Source organism: Oncorhynchus clarkii, chromosome 10, assembly GCF_045791955.1.
Source record: "Oncorhynchus clarkii lewisi isolate Uvic-CL-2024 chromosome 10, UVic_Ocla_1.0, whole genome shotgun sequence".
NCBI classification, from domain to species: Eukaryota; Metazoa; Chordata; class Actinopteri; order Salmoniformes; family Salmonidae; genus Oncorhynchus; species Oncorhynchus clarkii.
In genome coordinates this window covers 76,280,616-76,300,615 of record NC_092156.1, presented here as the reverse complement: position 1 = coordinate 76,300,615, position 20,000 = coordinate 76,280,616, and the positions used below count along the sequence as shown (strand labels likewise).

The following is a 20,000-nucleotide window of genomic DNA, read 5'->3' as shown; positions in this document are numbered from 1 at the left end:
ATGATCCAAAACATAAAGCAAAATCTACAATGGAATGGTTCAAAAATAAACATATCCAGGTGTTAGAATGGCCAAGTCAAAGTCCAGACCTGAATCCAATCGAGAATCTGTGGAAAGAACTGAAAACTGCTGTTCACAAATGCTCTCCATCCAACCTCACTGAGCTCGAGCTGTTTTGCGAGGAGGAATGGGAAAAAATTTCAGTCTCTCGATGTGCAAAACTGATAGAGACATACCCCAAGCGACTTACAGCTGTAATCGCAGCAAAAGGGGCTGAATAATTTTGCACGCCCAATTTTTCAGTTTTTGATTTGTTAAAAAAGTTTGAAATATCCAATAAATGTTGTTCCACTTCATGATTGTGTCCCACTTGTTGTTGATTCTTCACAAAAAAATACAGTTTTATATCTTTATGTTTGAAGCCTGAAATGTGGCAAAAGGTCGCAAAGTTCAAGGTGGCCGAATACTTTCGCAAGGCACTGTATTTGTATTCATTAATCAGCTGTCATAACAGCAGCCGAACAGGCTGTCGTATCACTACAACAGGTTAGAGGATGTTGATCTATCATAACAACAGTAGAACAGTCCTCTCCTTAACCCCCATGACAGGTTAGTAGATCAGTCCTCTCTCTAACCCCTATGACAGGTTAGTGGAACAGTCCTCTTCTTAACCCCCATGACAGGTTAGTAGATCAGTCCTCTCCTTAACCCCCATGACAGGTTAGTAGATCAGTCCTCTCCCTAACCCCCATGACAGGTTAGTAGATCAGTCCTCTCTCTATCCCCATGACAGGTTAGTAGATCAGTCCTCTCCTTAACCCCCATGACAGGATAGTAGATCAGTCCTCTCCTTAACCCCCATGACAGGTTAGTAGATCAGTCCTCTCTCTAACCCCTATGACAGGTTAGTGGAACAGTCCTCTCCTTAACCCCCATGACAGGATAGTAGATCAGTCCTCTCCTAACCCCCATGACAGGTTAATAGAGGTTAGTAGATCAGTCCTCTCCCTAACCCCCATGACAGGTTAGTAGATCAGTCCTCTCCTTAACCCCCATGACAGGTTAGTAGATCAGTCCTCTCCCTAAACCCCATGACAGGTTAGTAGATCAGTCCTCTCCCTAACCCCCATGACAGGTTAGTAGAGGTTAGTATATCAGTCCTCTCCTTAACCCCCATGACAGGTTAAGAGATCAGTCCTCTCTCTAACCCCCATGACAGGTTAGTAGATCAGTCCTCTCCCTAACCCCCATGACAGGTTAGTAGATCAGTCCTCTCTCTAGCCCCATGACAGGTTAGTAGATCAGTCCTCTCTCTAGCCCCATGACAGGTTAGTAGATCAGTCCTCTCCTTAACCCCCATGACAGGTTAGTCGAACAGACCTCTCCTTAACCCCCATGACAGCTTAGTAGATCAGTCCTCTCTCTAGCCCCATGACAGGTTAAGAGATCAGTCCTCTCTCTAACCCCCATGACAGGTTAGTAGATCAGTCCTCTCTCTAACCCCCATGACAGGTTAGTAGAGGTTAGTAGATCAGTCCTCTCCCTAACCCCCACTACAGGTTAGTAGATCAGTCCTCTCTCTAACCCCCATGACAGGTTAGTAGATCAGTCCTCTCCCTAACCCCCATGACAGGTTAGTAGATCAGTCCTCTCCCTAACCCTCATGACAGGTTAGTAGATCAGTCCTCTCTCTAACCCCCATCTCTCTCGTTTTTCCTGTTCATAATGTGTCTGCTATCGTCATGTTTGTATTTTTTAATCAGCACAACATCAGGCTCTGGAGCTGCAGTTTTCCCCTTCCCCTTCAACACTTTAGATAAAAAGTGTTGTCCCTGTCTCTTTTTTAATGTCAGGGTTATTTTGGGGATGCTTTTCCAAATCAAATCAAATCAAATTTATTTATATAGCCCTTCGCACATCAGCTGATATCTCAAAGTGCTGTACAGAAACCCAGCCTAAAACCCCAAACAGCAAGCAATGCAGGTGTAGAAGCACGGTGGCTAGGAAAAACTCCCTAGAAAGGCCAAAACCTAGGAAGAAACCTAGAGAGGAACCAGGCTATGTGGGGTGGCCAGTCCTCTTCTGGCTGTGCCGGGTGGAGATTATAACAAAACATGGTCAAGATGTTCAAATGTTCATAAATGACCAACATGGTCGAATAATAATAAGGCAGAATAGTTGAAACTGGAGCAGCAGCACAGCCAGGTGGACTGGGGACAGCAAATAGTCATCATGTCAGGTATTCCTGGGGCATGGTCCTAGGGCTCAGGTCCTCCGAGAGAGAGAAAGAAAGAGAGAATTAGAGAACGCACACTTAGATTCACACAGGACACCAAATAGGACAGGAGAAGTACTCCAGATATAACAAACTGACCCTAGCCCCCCGACACATGAACTACTGCAGCATAAATACTGGAGGCTGAGACAGGAGGGGTCAGGAGACACTGTGGCCCACTCTGAGGACACCCCCGGACAGGGCCAAACAGGAAGGATATAACCCCACCCACTTTGCCAAAGCACAGCCCCCACACCACTAGAGGAATATCTTCAACCACCAACTTACCATCCTGAGACAAGGCTGAGTATAGCCCACAAAGACCTCCGCCACGGCACAACCCAAGCATTGCGGAGGATGTTGTAGGATATATCCTACCCAGGAAAGTGTGTTGAGATGTTACGGGTTTGATGTGATTTGAGTTCGAGTCTTGAGGTCGTATGCTGTGTGTTTTGCAAGTGAATCTTTTTAAATAAAGTTTGATTTGACTTGTTGCACACACACACACACACACACACACAGTGAGAAAGAGAGAGAGAGAGACATCCTAAACAGATCAGTGGTATTAGAGTTAATGATCTAGCGATCACTGTGGAATTCTGTTTTGCTTGTTTGTCATTGGTCCAGGTCAGAGGTCGTATGCTGAGTACCACCACAGCTATAATCCACTGGGATGGACCTGAGGAGGCTAACGGGCAGGTGGTGGGATACAGAGTCTACTATACAGACGACAACACACTGCAAGTCAACCAGGTATGTGGTGTGTGTGTGTGGGGGGGGGGGGTTCTGTGTGTGTATGTGAGTGGAGGTGGGGGGGGGGTGTAGGTTCTGTGTGTGTGTGTGTCCATATCTACGCTATTTACCCCTTCCTCTCCTCTCTCTATGCCTTTCTCTCCACCCTCCTCCTCTTGCTCTCTCTCCACCCTCCTCCTCTCTCGCTCTCTCTCCACCCTCCTCCTCTCTCTCTCTCCACCCTCCTCCTCTCTCTCTCTCTCTACCCTCCTCCTCTCTCGCTCTCTCTCCACCCTCCTCCTCTCTCTCTCTCTACCCTCCTCCTCGCTCTCTCTCTCCACCCTCCTCCTCTCTCTCTCTCCACCCTCCTCCTCTCTCGCTCTCTTTCCACCCTCCTCCTCTCTCTCTCTCTGCCCTCCTCCTCGCTCTCTCTCTCCACCCTCCTCCTCTTGCTCTCTCTCTCCACCCTCCTCTCTCTCTCCCTCTCTCTCTCCACCCTCCTCCTCTCTCTCCACCCTCCTCCTCTCTCTCTCTACTCTCCTCCTCTCTCTCTCTCTCTCCACCCTCCTCCTCGCTCTCTCTCTCCCTCTCCTCCTCTTGCTTTCTCTCTCCACCCTCCTCCCTCTCTCTCTCTCTCTCTCTCTCTCTCCACCCTCCTCTCTCTCTCTCCACCCTCCTCCTCTCACTCTCTCTCTCACTCTCTCTCTCTCTCTCTCTCCACCCTCCTCTCCACCCTCCTCCTCTCGCCCCCCCAGTGGGAGAAGCTGATGGTTCGTGGTGTGAACTTCATCACCATCCAGAGTCTGACCCCTAATAAGACCTATTACATCAGAGTCCTGGCCTTTACCTCTGTAGGAGACGGACCTCTCTCCCAGGACCTGCAGATCATAGCCAAGACTGGAGGTACAGGGGGGGCCTGGTGTGTGTCCGGGTTGGAGGGGGGGGGGGGCAGTCAATGAAGTAGCCAGCTATGTAAGGGTTAGTTGATAGTCCTTCACTCTACAGGGTTTCTGACATACTGTAGTCCTTCACTCTACAGGGTTTCTGACATAGTCCTTCACTCTACAGGGTTTCTGACATAGTCCTTCACTCTACAGGGTTTCTGACATAGTCCTTCACTCTACAGGGTTCCTGACATAGTCCTTCACTCTACAGGGTTTCTGACATAGTCCTTCACTCTACAGGGTTTCTGACATAGTCCTTCACTCTACAGGGTTTCTGACATACTGTAGTCCTTCACTCTACAGGGTTTCTGACATAGTCCTTCACTCTACAGGGTTTCTGACATAGTCCTTCACTCTACAGGGTTTCTGACATAGTCCTTCACTCTACAGGGTTTCTGACATACTGTAGTCCTTCACTCTACAGGGTTTCTGACATACTGTAGTCCTTCACTCTACAGGGTTTCTGACATAGTCCTTCACTCTACAGGGTTCCTGACATAGTCCTTCACTCTACAGGGTTTCTGACATAGTCCTTCACTCTACAGGGTTTCTGACATAGTCCTTCACTCTACAGGGTTTCTGACATACTGTAGTCCTTCACTCTACAGGGTTTCTGACATAGTCCTTCACTCTACAGGGTTTCTGACATAGTCCTTCACTCTACAGGGTTTCTGACATAGTCCTTCACTCTACAGGGTTTCTGACATAGTCCTTCACTCTACAGGGTTTCTGACATAGTCCTTCACTCTACAGGGTTTCTGACATAGTCCTTCACTCTACAGGGTTTCTGACATAGTCCTTCACTCTACAGGGTTTCTGACATACTGTAGTCCTTCACTCTACAGGGTTTCTGACATACTGTAGTCCTTCACTCTACAGGGTTTCTGACATACTGTAGTCCTTCACTCTACAGGGTTTCTGACATACTGTAGTCCTTCACTCTACAGGGTTTCTGACATACTGTAGTCCTTCACTCTACAGGGTTTCTGACATACTGTAGTCCTTCACTCTACAGGGTTTCTGACATACTGTAGTCCTTCACTCTACAGGGTTTCTGACATAGTCCTTCACTCTACAGGGTTCCTGACATAGTCCTTCACTCTACAGGGTTTCTGACATAGTCCTTCACTCTACAGGGTTTCTGACATACTGTAGTCCTTCACTCTACAGGGTTTCTGACATAGTTCTTCACTCTACAGGGTTTCTGACATAGTCCTTCACTCTACAGGGTTTCTGACATAGTCCTTCACTCTACAGGGTTCCTGACATAGTCCTTCACTCTACAGGGTTTCTGACATAGTCCTTCACTCTACAGGGTTTCTGACATACTGTAGTCCTTCACTCTACAGGGTTCCTGACATAGTCCTTCACTCTACAGGGTTTCTGACATACTGTAGTCCTTCACTCTACAGGGTTTCTGACATACTGTAGTCCTTCACTCTACAGGGTTTCTGACATACTGTAGTCCTTCACTCTACAGGGTTTCTGACATACTGTAGTCCTTCACTCTACAGGGTTTCTGACATAGTCCTTCACTCTACAGGTTTTCTGTTCTTTTACCCATCGTTCATTGTTTTCTGTGTGCATTTACTTATTTCATTAGACTTTTTTACTGTAAAGTTTGTTGTGTTAAATACACTTTAAATAAAGTTATATTTTTTTGTATTTGATACAATGGTGTATTGTGGGTAATGTAGTCCCTCTCTCTCCAGTGGTGTATTGTGGGCAATGCAGTCCCTCTATCTCCAGCAGTGTATTGTGGGTAATGTAGTCCCTATCTCGCCAGTTGTGTATTGTGGGTTGTGTAGTCCCCCTCTCTCCAGTAGTGTATTGTGGGTAGTGTAGTCCCTCTCTCACCAGTAGTGTATTATGTGTAATGTAGTCCCACTCTCTCCAGTAGTGTATTGTGGGTAATGTAGTATATCCTCTCTCCCAGTTCCGTCCCAGCCATCAGACTTCAAAGGAGAGGCCAAGTCAGAGACCAGTGTATTACTGTCATGGGTAGCTCCTCCACAGAGTGGGCCTGAAAACGTGATCACTGGATATGAACTGGTATACAGGAGGTCTGGTGACAACGAAGAGGTAAGAGATATATTTGTAAATTAGTTAAACCCCCGTTTCTTAAACCCATAGAGCTCAGTTGCTTTTCACAAAGTCTCAATACACTTTCATCTTTACAATCCACTGGGACCTTTCTGTGGTGATTTATAAACTCAGCAAAAAAAGAAATGGCCCTTTTTCAGGACCCTGTCTTTCAAAGATAATTCGTAAAAATCCAAATAACTTCACAGATCTTCATTGTAAAGGGTTTAAACACTGTTTCCAATGCTTGTTCAATGAACCATAAACAATTAATGAACCATAAACAATTAACCTGTGGAATGGTCGTAAAGACACTAACAGCTTACAGACGGTAGGCAAATTAAGGTCACAGTTATGAAAACTTAGGACACTAAAGAGGCCTTTCCTACTGACTCTGAAAAACACCAAAAGAAAGATGCCCAGGGTCCCTACTCATCTGCGTGAACATGCCTTAGGCATACTGCAAGGAGGCATGAGGACTGCAGATGTGGCCAGGGCAATAAATTGCAATGTCCGTATTGTGAGACGCCTAAGACAGCGCTACAGGGAGACAGGATGGACAGCTGGTCGTCCTCGCAGTGGCAGACCACGTGTAACAACACCTGCACAGGATCTGAACATCACACCTGCGGGACAGGTACAGGATGTATCACACCAGGAACGCACAATCCCTCCATCGGTGATCAGACTGTCCGCAATAGGCTGAGAGAGGCTGGACTGAGGGCTTGTAGGCCTGACATCACTGGCAACAACGTCGCCTATGGGCACAAACCCACCGTCGCTGGACCAGACAGGACTGGCAAAAAGTGCTCTTCACCGGGTGATGGTCGGATTCCCATTTATCATCGAAAGAATGAACGTTATATCGAGGCCAGTCCTCTTGAGCAGATCGATTTGGAGGTGGAGGGTCTGTCATGGTCTGGGGCGGTGTGTCACAGCATCATCGGACTGAGCTTGTTGTCATTGCAGGCAATCTCAATGCTGTGCGTTACAAGGGAAGACATCCTCCTCCCTCATCATTGCAGCATGCCTCATGTGGTACCCTTCCTGCAGGCTCATCCTGACATGATCCTCCAGCTTGACAATGCCACCAGCCATACTGCTCGTTCTGTGTGGGATTTCCTGCAAGACAGGAATGTCAGTGTTCTGCCATGGCCAGCAAAAGCCCGGATCTCAATCCTATTGAGCATGTCTGGGGCCTGTTGGATCGGAGGGTGAGGGCTATGGCCATTCCCCCCAGAAATGTCCGGGAACTTGCAGGTGCCTTGGTGGAAGAGTGGGGTAACATCTCACAGCAAGAACTGGCAAATCTGGTGCAGTACATGAGGAGGAGATGCACTGCAGTACTTAATGCAGCTGGTGGCCACACCAGATACTGACTGTTCCTTTTGATTTTGACCCCTTTTCCCTTTGTCTACCTGCTACAGCTACCTGCTACAGCTTAAACCTTAACCATTTGTCTACCTGCTACACCGTCCACCTTAACCCTCTGTCTACCTGTTACAGCTTAGACCTTAACCCTCTGTCTACCTGTTACACCTTCCACCTTAACCCTCTGTCTACCTGCTACACCTTCCACCTTATCCCTCTGTCTACCTGTTACACCTTCCACCTTAACCCTCTGTCCACCTGCTACACCTTCCACCTTAACCCTCTGTCCACCTGTTACACCTTCCACTTTAACCCTCTGTCTACCTGCTACACCTTCCACCTTATCCCTCTGTCTACCTGTTACACCTTCCACCTTAACCCTCTGTCCACCTGCTACACCTTCCACCTTAACCCTCTGTCCACCTGTTACACCTTCCACTTTAACCCTCTGTCTACCTGCTACACCTTCCACCTTAACCCTCTGTCTACCTGTTACAGCTTTGACCTTAACCCTCTGTCTACCTGTTACACCTTCCACCTTAACCCTCTGTCTACCTGCTACACCTTCCACCTTAACCCTCTGTCTACCTGCTACAGCTTAGACCTTAACCCACTGTCTACCTGCTACACCTTCCACCTTAACCCTCTGTCTACCTGTTACAACTTAGACCTTAACCCTAACCTTAACTATCTCTATCTCACTCTCTCCTTCATCTCTTTCCTCCATCGATCTCTCCTCCATCTCTCTCTCTCTCTCTCTCTCCTCCATCTCTCTCTCTTTTTCTCCTCTCTCTCTCTCCTCCATCTCTCTCTATCTCTCTCTTTTTCTCTCTCTCTCTCTCCTCCATCTCTCTCTCTCTCCTCCATCTCTCTCTCTCTCTCCTCCATCTCTCTCTCTCTCTCCTCCATCTCTTTCTCTCTCTTTTTCTCTCTCTCTCTCTTTTTTTCTCTCTCTTTCTAGAAGAAGCTGAATTTTGACCCCGCCTCCTCCTACCTTATAAAGAATTTGAAGCCATTCTCCTCCTACACCTTCCAGCTGGCAGCACGTAGCAAGCACGGCATCGGAGCGTATACCAACGAGGTTACCACAGATACACCACAGACACGTATGTCCCTAGCTACACTACTACTACTGCTGGTACTGCTCTACCAGAGGTAGAATCTGGATTAAACACAACTCATTATGTCATCTATCAGATACTATAGGGACCAGAGTTATAATCTGGATTAAACAGACCTCTAGTGTCATCTATCAGATACTCTGAGGACCAGAGTTGTAATCTGGATTAAACACAACTCATTATGTCATCTATCAGATACTAGAGGGACCAGAGGTATAATCTGGATTAAACACAACTCATTATGTCATCTATCAGATACTAGAGGGACCAGAGGTATAATCTGGATTAAACACAACTCATTATGTCATCTATCAGATACTCTGAGGACCAGCATTATAATCTGGATTAAACAGACCTCATATGTCATCTATCAGATATTCTGAGGACCAGAGTTATAATCTGGATTAAACAGACCTCTAGTGTCATCTATCAGCTTCTCTGAGGACCAGAGTTGTAATCTGGATTAAACAGACCTCTAGTGTCATCTATCAGATACTCTGAGGACCAGAATTGTAATCTGGATTAAACAGACCTCATATGTCATGGAATCACAAAATACAATTTGTGGAGAATAAGATCAACAGAATAAGATGACTTTATACAGTGAAACAATAGGTCAATATTTACAATTTATTCTTTAGATGTATATCTTTGGGTTTTTTTTCAAACTTCCACGAGTCTGAAGTCTGTCAGTCAGCTAGGGCTACAGTCAAGGTAAGGTGATCACAACGCACTAAGTAGTTTAGCAGTTAGAGATGTGAAGTGGATCAGTCTGGGGAGAAGCACTGAGACTGATAGAATGGGTTGGAGTGAGACTCGAGTCAAGGTAGGTTACGTGTTACACGTTGTCCCAGAGACTCAGTCCAGTGTCCTTTTCTGTTGTTTCCTCCTTTACAACTCGTCGTTCTTCTTCACTCCTTTTCAGTTGACAACATTTTCTATCCAAACAGATTTTGAATAGAGAGGGGTGTTAAATTACAATAACTTTCCCAAACTTTCCCCAAACCAGGATTTCTGGACATTACTTGGACATTTTGGGAAAGTTACCTACATTTTGCAACCCTGGATTTGGCGTTTTGCACCTGTGCTTGTCTTCTGGTCATTTGTCTTTCTAGAAAACATCGGTTCTAGACTTTTATTTTCATTTTGTGTTTTTTTTTGTCCCCTTTTTTTTATTTTCTGTCACCATCTTCCACTAAACACCTCACCAACCAATCACATCCACCAAACAACCCGTACTTCCTCAAACCTGGCCAATCAGAACCCTCGGCCCCTCCGCAGGAAGTCACATGCTCCAGCCCCAACTCCACCAGCATCCTGGTAAGTTGGGCTCCGCCCCTGGCGGAATTCCAGAACGGAATCATAACGGGATATTCCATCCAGTATTCTGTCACGGAACGGGACAACAGGACGTCCCAGCAAGTCAGCCGAATTCCACCGGGAAGCTCTCCGTACCTTCTGGAAAACCTGGAGAAATGGACCGAGTATGGAATCACGGTCAGAGCCCTGACGGAAGCCGGAGAAGGACCAGAGAGTCTACAACTACTAGTACGCACCGAAGAAGATGGTATGTCCCTTTCCCCTGCCTGTTGGTACTAAACACCCCTATCCTTGGTGAAAATGGTTCGCCCCACTAACAATGCCACCACCTGAGAACCTCTAGCCGGTAGGGTGCATCCCAAACGGCATCCTATTCCCAGCAACCCTAGCTGTCTTTTCTCCTTGACCTTCATTCTAAGAAAGAAACCTCCCCTGGCTATACCTCTACACAGTCATTTCATTCTAAAATCCTTCCTCTTTTCTTCTCTCTTCTCTCCCTGTACCAGAGGGGGGTTGATGCAGTGTATCCCACTGACAATGCCCTTTTGAACAATAATAGACAGCCCTGCGGGTGTGTCACTAAATACCCCTACATGAGGGGAATAATAGTACGCTCCATTAACCATGCGCCCCTGTGAACTGCTGCTGAACCCTATGGCTTAAACCATCTCTGTAAAAGGGGGGGTGGGGGATTCCACCTAGCCCTCAGTCTTTCCTTTCAACCCTGACTCGTCATGCTGAAGTTCACTTTACCTCTACAGAGCTGAACCTTTTTCTTGGTATGTGTTTGTATTGTACCTTCCTCTGTATAACTGAGGTTATATGATGTTCTGGGAACCACAGCCCCTTAGGATTCCTTGTATCGTCTGATCTCCCCTCTCTATTTTCCATTCACTCTCGCTCTCTGAAGGTCAGGCCAGTTTTTCAGGCCGTCTTTAGGTGCTTTTTGGTGCTTTCATCTCCTATATATTTATTGACATTTTGAACAGAACCCCAAAAAGCTTTCAACCCACCAACCTATCCTACCTCCAAACGCTCACCTCCCCCGGAGTATCTAAACCATCTAAGAGCCACCACAACTTTTGAACCCTGACCCTTGACCACGACCTATCCCACAATGCATTTCCAGTTCCCAGTGGTCCTCCGCGCGACGTGGCGTCGGAGGCGGTGAACTCGTCAGCAGTCAGGGTGGTGTGGCGGGCACCGGCCGTAGAGCGGCAACATGGTCAGGTCAGAGGTTACCAGGTCCACTACATGAAGATGAACTATGGAGAACCCGCTGGACCCAACCTCATCAAGGATATACTCCTAGACGACTCACAGGTAACAATGGAAGACAACTCAGACAGGTTGAATAGAATATTGATATAGAATGGAACGTTGATATAGAATGGAACGTTGATATAGAATGGAATGTTGGAATAGAATGGAATGTTGAAATATAATGTAATGTTGGATTAGAATGTAATGTTGGATTAGAATGGAATGTTGAAATATAATGGAATGTTGGACTAGAATGTAATGTTGGATTAGAATGTAATGTTGGATTGGAATGGAATGTTGAAATAGAATGTAATGTTGGATTAGAATGAAATGTTGGAATAGAATGGAATGTTGGATTAGAATGGAATGTTGGATTAGAATGGAATGTTGAAATAGAATGGAATGTTGGATTAGAATGGAATGTTGGATTAGAATGGAATGTTGAAATAGAATGGAATGTTGGATTAGAATGAAATGTTGGAATAGAATGGAATGTTGGATTAGAATGAAATGTTGGAATAGAATGGAATGTTGGAATAGAATGGAATGTTGGATTAGAATGGAATGTTGGATTAGAATGGAATATTGAAATAGAATGAAATGTTGAAATAGAATGGAACATTTAGATGTATCTGAAAACTCTACTGGAGAGAGACTGATTGCTCAGAATTACAAATATTTTTTTAAGAATAATATATATTATATATTTTACAAGCCTTTATCAGAATATGAGACTAATGTAAAAAAAAAAAAATATTTTTTTCTCTCCCTCCTCTTTGCTCTCTGCTTCGTTCTGTCGTTTAGTGGGAATACAATGAATCAGCAGAATATGTAAGTATATCTGTGAACTGGTATCTAAAAAACGGATTCATGTATGCTGTTGTCTTGACCTGTGTTTAGGTCCCATGGGCTAGTAGAAAAAAAGGATGGAATGGGACACAGCCTAGAATGGAACTATGGAATGAGATACAGCCTAGAATGGAACTATGGAATGGGACACAGCCTAGAATGGAACTATGGAATGAGATACAGCCTAGAATGGAACTATGGAATGGGACACAGTCTAGAATGGAACTATGGAATGGGATACAGTCTAGAATGGAACTATGGAATGAGATACAGCCTAGAATGGAACTATGGAATGGGATACAGTCTAGAATGGAACTATGGAATGGGACACAGTCTAAAATGGAACTATGGAATGAGATACAGCCTAGAATGGAACTATGGAATGGGACATAGTCTAGAATGAAACTATGGAATGGGATACAGTCTATAATGAAACTATGGAATGGGATACAGTCTAGAATGGAACTATGGAATGGGACACAGTCTAGAATGAAACTATGGAATGAGATACAGTCTAGAATGAAACTATGGAATGAGATACAGTCTAGAATGGAACTGTGGAATGAGATATAGCCTAGAATTGAACTATGGAATGAGATATAGCCTAGAATGGAACTATGGAATGAGATATAGCCTAGAATGGAACTATGGAATGGGACACAGTCTAGAATGAAACTATGGAATGGGATACAGTCTATAATGGAACTATGGAATGGGATACAGCCTAGAATGAAACTATGGAATGGGACACAGTCTAGAATGGAACTATGGAATGGGACACAGTCTAGAATGAAACTATGGAATGGGACACAGTCTAGAATGAAACTATGGAATGGTACACAGTCTAGAATGAAACTATGGAATGGGACACAGTCTAGAATGAAACTATGGAATGGGACACAGTCTAGAATGAAACTATGGAATGGGACATAGTCTAGAATGGAACTATGGAATGGGATACAGTCTAGAATGAAACTATGGAATGGGATACAGTCTAGAATGAAACTATGGAATGGGACACAGTCTAGAATGGAACTATGGAATGGGATACAGTCTAGAATGAAACTATGGAATGGGACACAGTCTAGAATGAAACTATGGAATGGGACACAGTCTAGAATGGAACTATGGAATGGGATACAGTCTAGAATGAAACTATGGAATGGGACACAGTCTAGAATGGAACTATGGAATGAGATACAGCCTAGAATGGAACTATGGAATGAGATGCAGCTTAGAATGGAACTATGGAATGGGACACAGTCTAGAATGGAACTATGGAATGGGATACAGCCTAGAATGGAACTATGGAATGGGACACAGTCTAGAATGGAACTATGGAATGGGACACAGCCTAGAATGGAACTATGGAATGAGATACAGCCTAGAATGGAACTATGGAATGGGACACAGTCTAGAATGGAACTATGGAATGGGATACAGCCTAGAATGGAACTATGGAATGGGACACAGTCTAGAATGGAACTATGGAATGGGACACAGCCTAGAATGGAACTATGGAATGAGATACAGCCTAGAATGGAACTATGGAATGGGACACAGTCTAGAATGGAACTATGGAATGGGATACAGTCTAGAATGAAACTATGGAATGGGACACAGTCTAGAATGAAACTATGGAATGGGATACAGTCTAGAATGGAACTATGGAATGAGATACAGTCTAGAATAGAACTATGGAATGGGATACAGTCTAGAATGGAACTATGTAATGAAGTAGAATGGAACTATGTAATGGGGTAGAATGGAACTATGTAATGAAGTAGAATGGAACTATGGAATGGAGTAGAATGGAACTATGTAATGAAGTAGAATGGAACTATGTAATGGGATACAGTCTAGAATGGAACTATGGAATGAGATACAGTCTAGAATAGAACTATGGAATGGGATACTGTCTAGAATGGAACTGTGGAATGGAGTAGAATGGAACTATGTAATGAAGTAGAATGGAACTATGTAATGGGGTAGAATGGAACTATGTAATGAAGTAGAATGGAACTATGTAATGGGGTAGAATGGAACTATGTAATGAAGTAGAATGGAACTATGGAATGGAGTAGAATGGAACTATGTAATGAAGTAGAATGGAACTATGTAATGAAGTAGAATGGAACTGTGGAATGGAGTAGAATGGAACTATGTAATGAAGTAGAATGGAACTATGTAATGGGGTAGAATGGAACTATGTAATGAAGTAGAATGGAACTATGTAATGGGGTAGAATGGAACTATGTAATGAAGTAGAATGGAACTATGTAATGGTATACAGTCTAGAATGGAACTATGGAATGAGATACAGTCTAGAATAGAACTATGGAATGGGATACAGTCTAGAATGGAACTGTGGAATGGAGTAGAATGGAACTATGTAATGAAGTAGAATGGAACTATGGAATGGGATACAGTCTAGAATGAAACTATGGAATGGGACACAGTCTAGAATGAAACTATGGAATGGGACACAGTCTATAATGGAACTATGGAATGGGATACAGCCTAGAATGAAACTATGGAATGGGACACAGTCTATAATGGAACTATGGAATGGGATACAGCCTAGAATGGAACTATGGAATGGGACACAGTCTAGAATGAAACTATGGAATGGGACACAGTCTAGAATGAAACTATGGAATGGGACACAGTCTAGAATGAAACTATGGAATGGGACACAGTCTAGAATGAAACTATGGAATGGGACACAGTCTAGAATGAAACTATGGAATGGGACACAGTCTAGAATGGAACTATGGAATGGGATACAGTCTAGAATGAAACTATGGAATGGGATACAGTCTAGAATGAAACTATGGAATGGGACACAGTCTAGAATGGAACTATGGAATGGGATACAGTCTAGAATGAAACTATGGAATGGGACACAGTCTAGAATGAAACTATGGAATGGGACACAGTCTAGAATGGAACTATGGAATGGGATACAGTCTAGAATGAAACTATGGAATGGGACACAGTCTAGAATGGAACTATGGAATGAGATACAGCCTAGAATGGAACTATGGAATGAGATGCAGCTTAGAATGGAACTATGGAATGGGACACAGTCTAGAATGGAACTATGGAATGGGATACAGCCTAGAATGGAACTATGGAATGGGACACAGTCTAGAATGGAACTATGGAATGGGACACAGCCTAGAATGGAACTATGGAATGAGATACAGCCTAGAATGGAACTATGGAATGGGACACAGTCTAGAATGGAACTATGGAATGGGATACAGTCTAGAATGAAACTATGGCATGGGACACAGTCTAGAATGAAACTATGGAATGAGATACAGTCTAGAATGGAACTATGGAATGGGATACAGTCTAGAATGGAACTATGGAATGAGATACAGTCTAGAATGAAACTATGGAATGGGATACAGTCTAGAATGGAACTATGGAATGAGATACAGTCTAGAATAGAACTATGGAATGGGATACAGTCTAGAATGGAACTATGTAATGAAGTAGAATGGAACTATGTAATGGGGTAGAATGGAACTATGTAATGAAGTAGAATGGAACTATGGAATGGAGTAGAATGGAACTATGTAATGAAGTAGAATGGAACTATGTAATGGGATACAGTCTAGAATGGAACTATGGAATGAGATACAGTCTAGAATAGAACTATGGAATGGGATACTGTCTAGAATGGAACTGTGGAATGGAGTAGAATGGAACTATGTAATGAAGTAGAATGGAACTATGTAATGGGGTAGAATGGAACTATGTAATGAAGTAGAATGGAACTATGTAATGGGGTAGAATGGAACTATGTAATGAAGTAGAATGGAACTATGGAATGGAGTAGAATGGAACTATGTAATGAAGTAGAATGGAACTGTGGAATGGAGTAGAATGGAACTATGTAATGAAGTAGAATGGAACTATGTAATGGGGTAGAATGGAACTATGTAATGAAGTAGAATGGAACTATGTAATGGGGTAGAATGGAACTATGTAATGAAGTAGAATGGAACTATGTAATGGTATACAGTCTAGAATGGAACTATGGAATGAGATACAGTCTAGAATAGAACTATGGAATGGGATACAGTCTAGAATGGAACTGTGGAATGGAGTAGAATGGAACTATGTAATGAAGTAGAATGGAACTATGGAATGGGATACAGTCTAGAATGAAACTATGGAATGGGACACAGTCTAGAATGAAACTATGGAATGGGACACAGTCTAGAATGGAACTATGGAATGGGATACAGTCTAGAATGAAACTATGGAATGGGACACAGTCTAGAATGGAACTATGGAATGAGATACAGCCTAGAATGGAACTATGGAATGAGATACAGCCTAGAATGGAACTATGGAATGGGACACAGTCTAGAATGGAACTATGGAATGGGATACAGCCTAGAATGGAACTATGGAATGGGACACAGTCTAGAATGGAACTATGGAATGGGACACAGCCTAGAATGGAACTATGGAATGAGATACAGCTTAGAATGGAACTATGGAATGGGACACAGTCTAGAATGGAACTATGGAATGAGATACAGCCTAGTATGGAACTATGGAATGGGACACAGTCTAGAATGAAACTATGGAATGGGACACAGTCTAGAATGGAACTATGGAATGGGATACAGTCTAGAATGAAACTATGGAATGGGACACAGTCTAGAATGAAACTATGGAATGGGACACAGTCTAGAATGGAACTATGGAATGGGATGCAGTCTAGAATGAAACTATGGAATGGGACACAGTCTAGAATGAAACTATGGAATGAGATACAGTCTAGAATGGAACTATGGAATGAGATACAGTCTAGAATGAAACTATGGAATGGGATACAGTCTAGAATGGAACTATGGAATGAGATACAGTCTAGAATAGAACTATGGAATGGGATACAGTCTAGAATGGAACTGTGGAATGGAGTAGAATGGAACTATGTAATGAAGTAGAATGGAACTATGTAATGGGGTAGAATGGAACTATGTAATGAAGTAGAATGGAACTATGTAATGGGGTAGAATGGAACTATGTAATGAAGTAGAATGGAACTGTGGAATGGAGTAGAATGGAACTATGTAATGAAGTAGAATGGAACTATGTAATGGGGTAGAATGGAACTATGTAATGAAGTAGAATGGAACTATGTAATGGGGTAGAATGGAACTATGTAATGAAGTAGAATGGAACTATGGAATGGAGTAGAATGGAACTATGTAATGAAGTAGAATGGAACTATGTAATGGTATACAGTCTAGATTGGAACTATGGAATGAGATACAGTCTAGAATAGAACTATGGAATGGGATACAGTCTAGAATGGAACTGTGGAATGGAGTAGAATGGAACTATGTAATGAAGTAGAATGGAACTATGTAATGGGGTAGAATGGAACTATGTAATGAAGTAGAATGGAACTATGTAATGGGGTAGAATGGAACTATGTAATGAAGTAGAATGGAACTATGGAATGGAGTAGAATGGAACTATGTAATGAAGTAGAATGGAACTATGTAATAGGGTAGAATGGAACTAAGTAATGAAGTAGAATGGAACTGTGGAATGGAGTAGAATGGAACTATGTAATGAAGTAGAATGGAACTATGTAATGGGGTAGAATGGAACTATGTAATGAAGTAGAATGGAACTATGTAATGGGGTAGAATGGAACTATGTAATGAAGTAGAATGGAACTATGGAATGGAGTAGAATGGAACTATGTAATGAAGTAGAATGGAACTATGTAATGGTATACAGTCTAGATTGGAACTATGGAATGAGATACAGTCTAGAATAGAACTATGGAATGGGATACAGTCTAGAATGGAACTGTGGAATGGAGTAGAATGGAACTAGGTAATGAAGTAGAATGGAACTATGTAATGGGGTAGAATGGAACTATGTAATGAAGTAGAATGGAACTATGTAATGGGGTAGAATGGAACTATGTAATGAAGTAGAATGGAACTATGGAATGGAGTAGAATGGAACTATGTAATGAAGTAGAATGGAACTATGTAATGGGGTAGAATGGAACTAAGTAATGAAGTAGAATGGAACTATGGAATGGAGTAGAATGGAACTATGTAATGAAGTAGAATGGAACTATGGAATGAAGTAGAATGGAACTATGTAATGAAGTAGAATGGAACTATGTAATGAAGTAGAATGGAACTATGGAATGAAGTAGAATGGAACTATGGAATGGGGTAGAATGGAACTATGTAATGAAGTAGAATGGAACTATGGAATGGAGTAGAATGGAACTATGTAATGAGGTAGAATGGAACTATGTAATGAAGTAGAATGGAACTATGGAATGGGACACAGTCTAGAATGGAACTATGGAATGAGATACAGCCTAGAATGGAACTATGGAATGAGATACAGCCTAGAATGGAACTATGGAATGGGACACAGTCTAGAATGGAACTATGGAATGGGATACAGCCTAGAATGGAACTATGGAATGGGACACAGTCTAGAATGGAACTATGGAATGGGACACAGCCTAGATTGGAACTATGGAATGAGATACAGCCTAGAATGGAACTATGGAATGGGACACAGTCTAGAATGGAACTATGGAATGAGATACAGCCTAGAATGGAACTATGGAATGGGACACAGTCTAGAATGAAACTATGGAATGGGACACAGTCTAGAATGGAACTATGGAATGGGATACAGTCTAGAATGAAACTATGGAATGGGACACAGTCTAGAATGAAACTATGGAATGGGACACAGTCTAGAATGGAACTATGGAATGGGATACAGTCTAGTTAAAACTATGGAATGGGACACAGTCTAGAATGAAACTATGGAATGAGATACAGTCTAGAATGGAACTATGGAATGGGATACAGTCTAGAATGGAACTATGGAATGAGATACAGTCTAGAATGAAACTATGGAATGGGATACAGTCTAGAATGGAACTATGGAATGAGATACAGTCTAGAATAGAACTATGGAATGGGATACAGTCTAGAATGGAACTTTAGAATGGAGTAGAATGGAACTATGTAATGAAGTAGAATGGAACTATGTAATGGGGTAGAATGGAACTATGTAATGAAGTAGATTGGAACTATGTAAAGGGGTAGAATGGAACTATGTAATGAAGTAGAATGGAACTATGGAATGGAGTAGAATGGAACTATGTAATGAAGTAGAATGGAACTATGTAATGGGATACAGTCTAGAATGGAACTATGGAATGAGATACAGTCTAGAATAGAACTATGGAATGGGATACAGTCTAGAATGGAACTGTGGAATGGAGTAGAATGGAACTATGTAATGAAGTAGAATGGAACTATGTAATGGGGTAGAATAGAACTATGTAATGAAGTAGAATGGAACTATGTAATGGGGTAGAATGGAACTATGTAATGAAGTAGAATGGAACTATGGAATGGGGTAGAATGGAACTATGTAATGAAGTAGAATGGAACTATGGAATGGAGTAGAATGGAACTATGTAATGAAGTAGAATGGAACTATGTAATGGGGTAGAAGGGAACTAAGTAATGAAGTAGAATGGAACTGTGGAATGGAGTAGAATGGAACTATGTAATGAAGTAGAATGGAACTATGTAATGAAGTAGAATGGAACTATGGAATGGAGTAGAATGGAACTATGTAATGAAGTAGAATGGAACTATGTAATGGTATACAGTCTAGAATGGAACTATGGAATGAGATACAGTCTAGAATAGAACTATGGAATGGGATACAGTCTAGAATGGAACTGTGGAATGGAGTAGAATGGAACTATGTAATGAAGTAGAATGGAACTATGTAATGGGGTAGAATGGAACTATGTAATGAAGTAGAATGGAACTATGTAATGGGGTAGAATGGAACTATGTAATGAAGTAGAATGGAACTATGGAATGGAGTAGAATGGAACTATGTAATGAAGTAGAATGGAATTATGTAATGGGGTAGAATGGAACTAAGTAATGAAGTAGAATGGAACTATGGAATTGAGTAGAATGGAACTATGTAATGAAG

At 42.6% G+C, this 20,000-nt stretch overlaps 1 protein-coding gene across 1 annotated transcript in view; it reads left to right on the top strand.

Annotated features, from left to right (window-relative positions):
• LOC139419150 (receptor-type tyrosine-protein phosphatase delta-like) overlaps window positions 1–20,000 on the top strand; it is a 228,172-nt gene that overhangs the window by 102,809 nt on the left and 105,363 nt on the right. Inside the window, exons 11-17 of the mRNA XM_071169124.1 lie at window positions 2,903–3,028; window positions 3,763–3,910; window positions 5,888–6,033; window positions 8,366–8,510; window positions 9,787–10,092; window positions 10,975–11,168; window positions 11,913–11,939. Coding sequence (XP_071025225.1) covers window positions 2,903–3,028; window positions 3,763–3,910; window positions 5,888–6,033; window positions 8,366–8,510; window positions 9,787–10,092; window positions 10,975–11,168; window positions 11,913–11,939 — 1,092 coding nt within the window. The remainder of the gene's footprint in view (window positions 1–2,902; window positions 3,029–3,762; window positions 3,911–5,887; window positions 6,034–8,365; window positions 8,511–9,786; window positions 10,093–10,974; window positions 11,169–11,912; window positions 11,940–20,000) is intronic.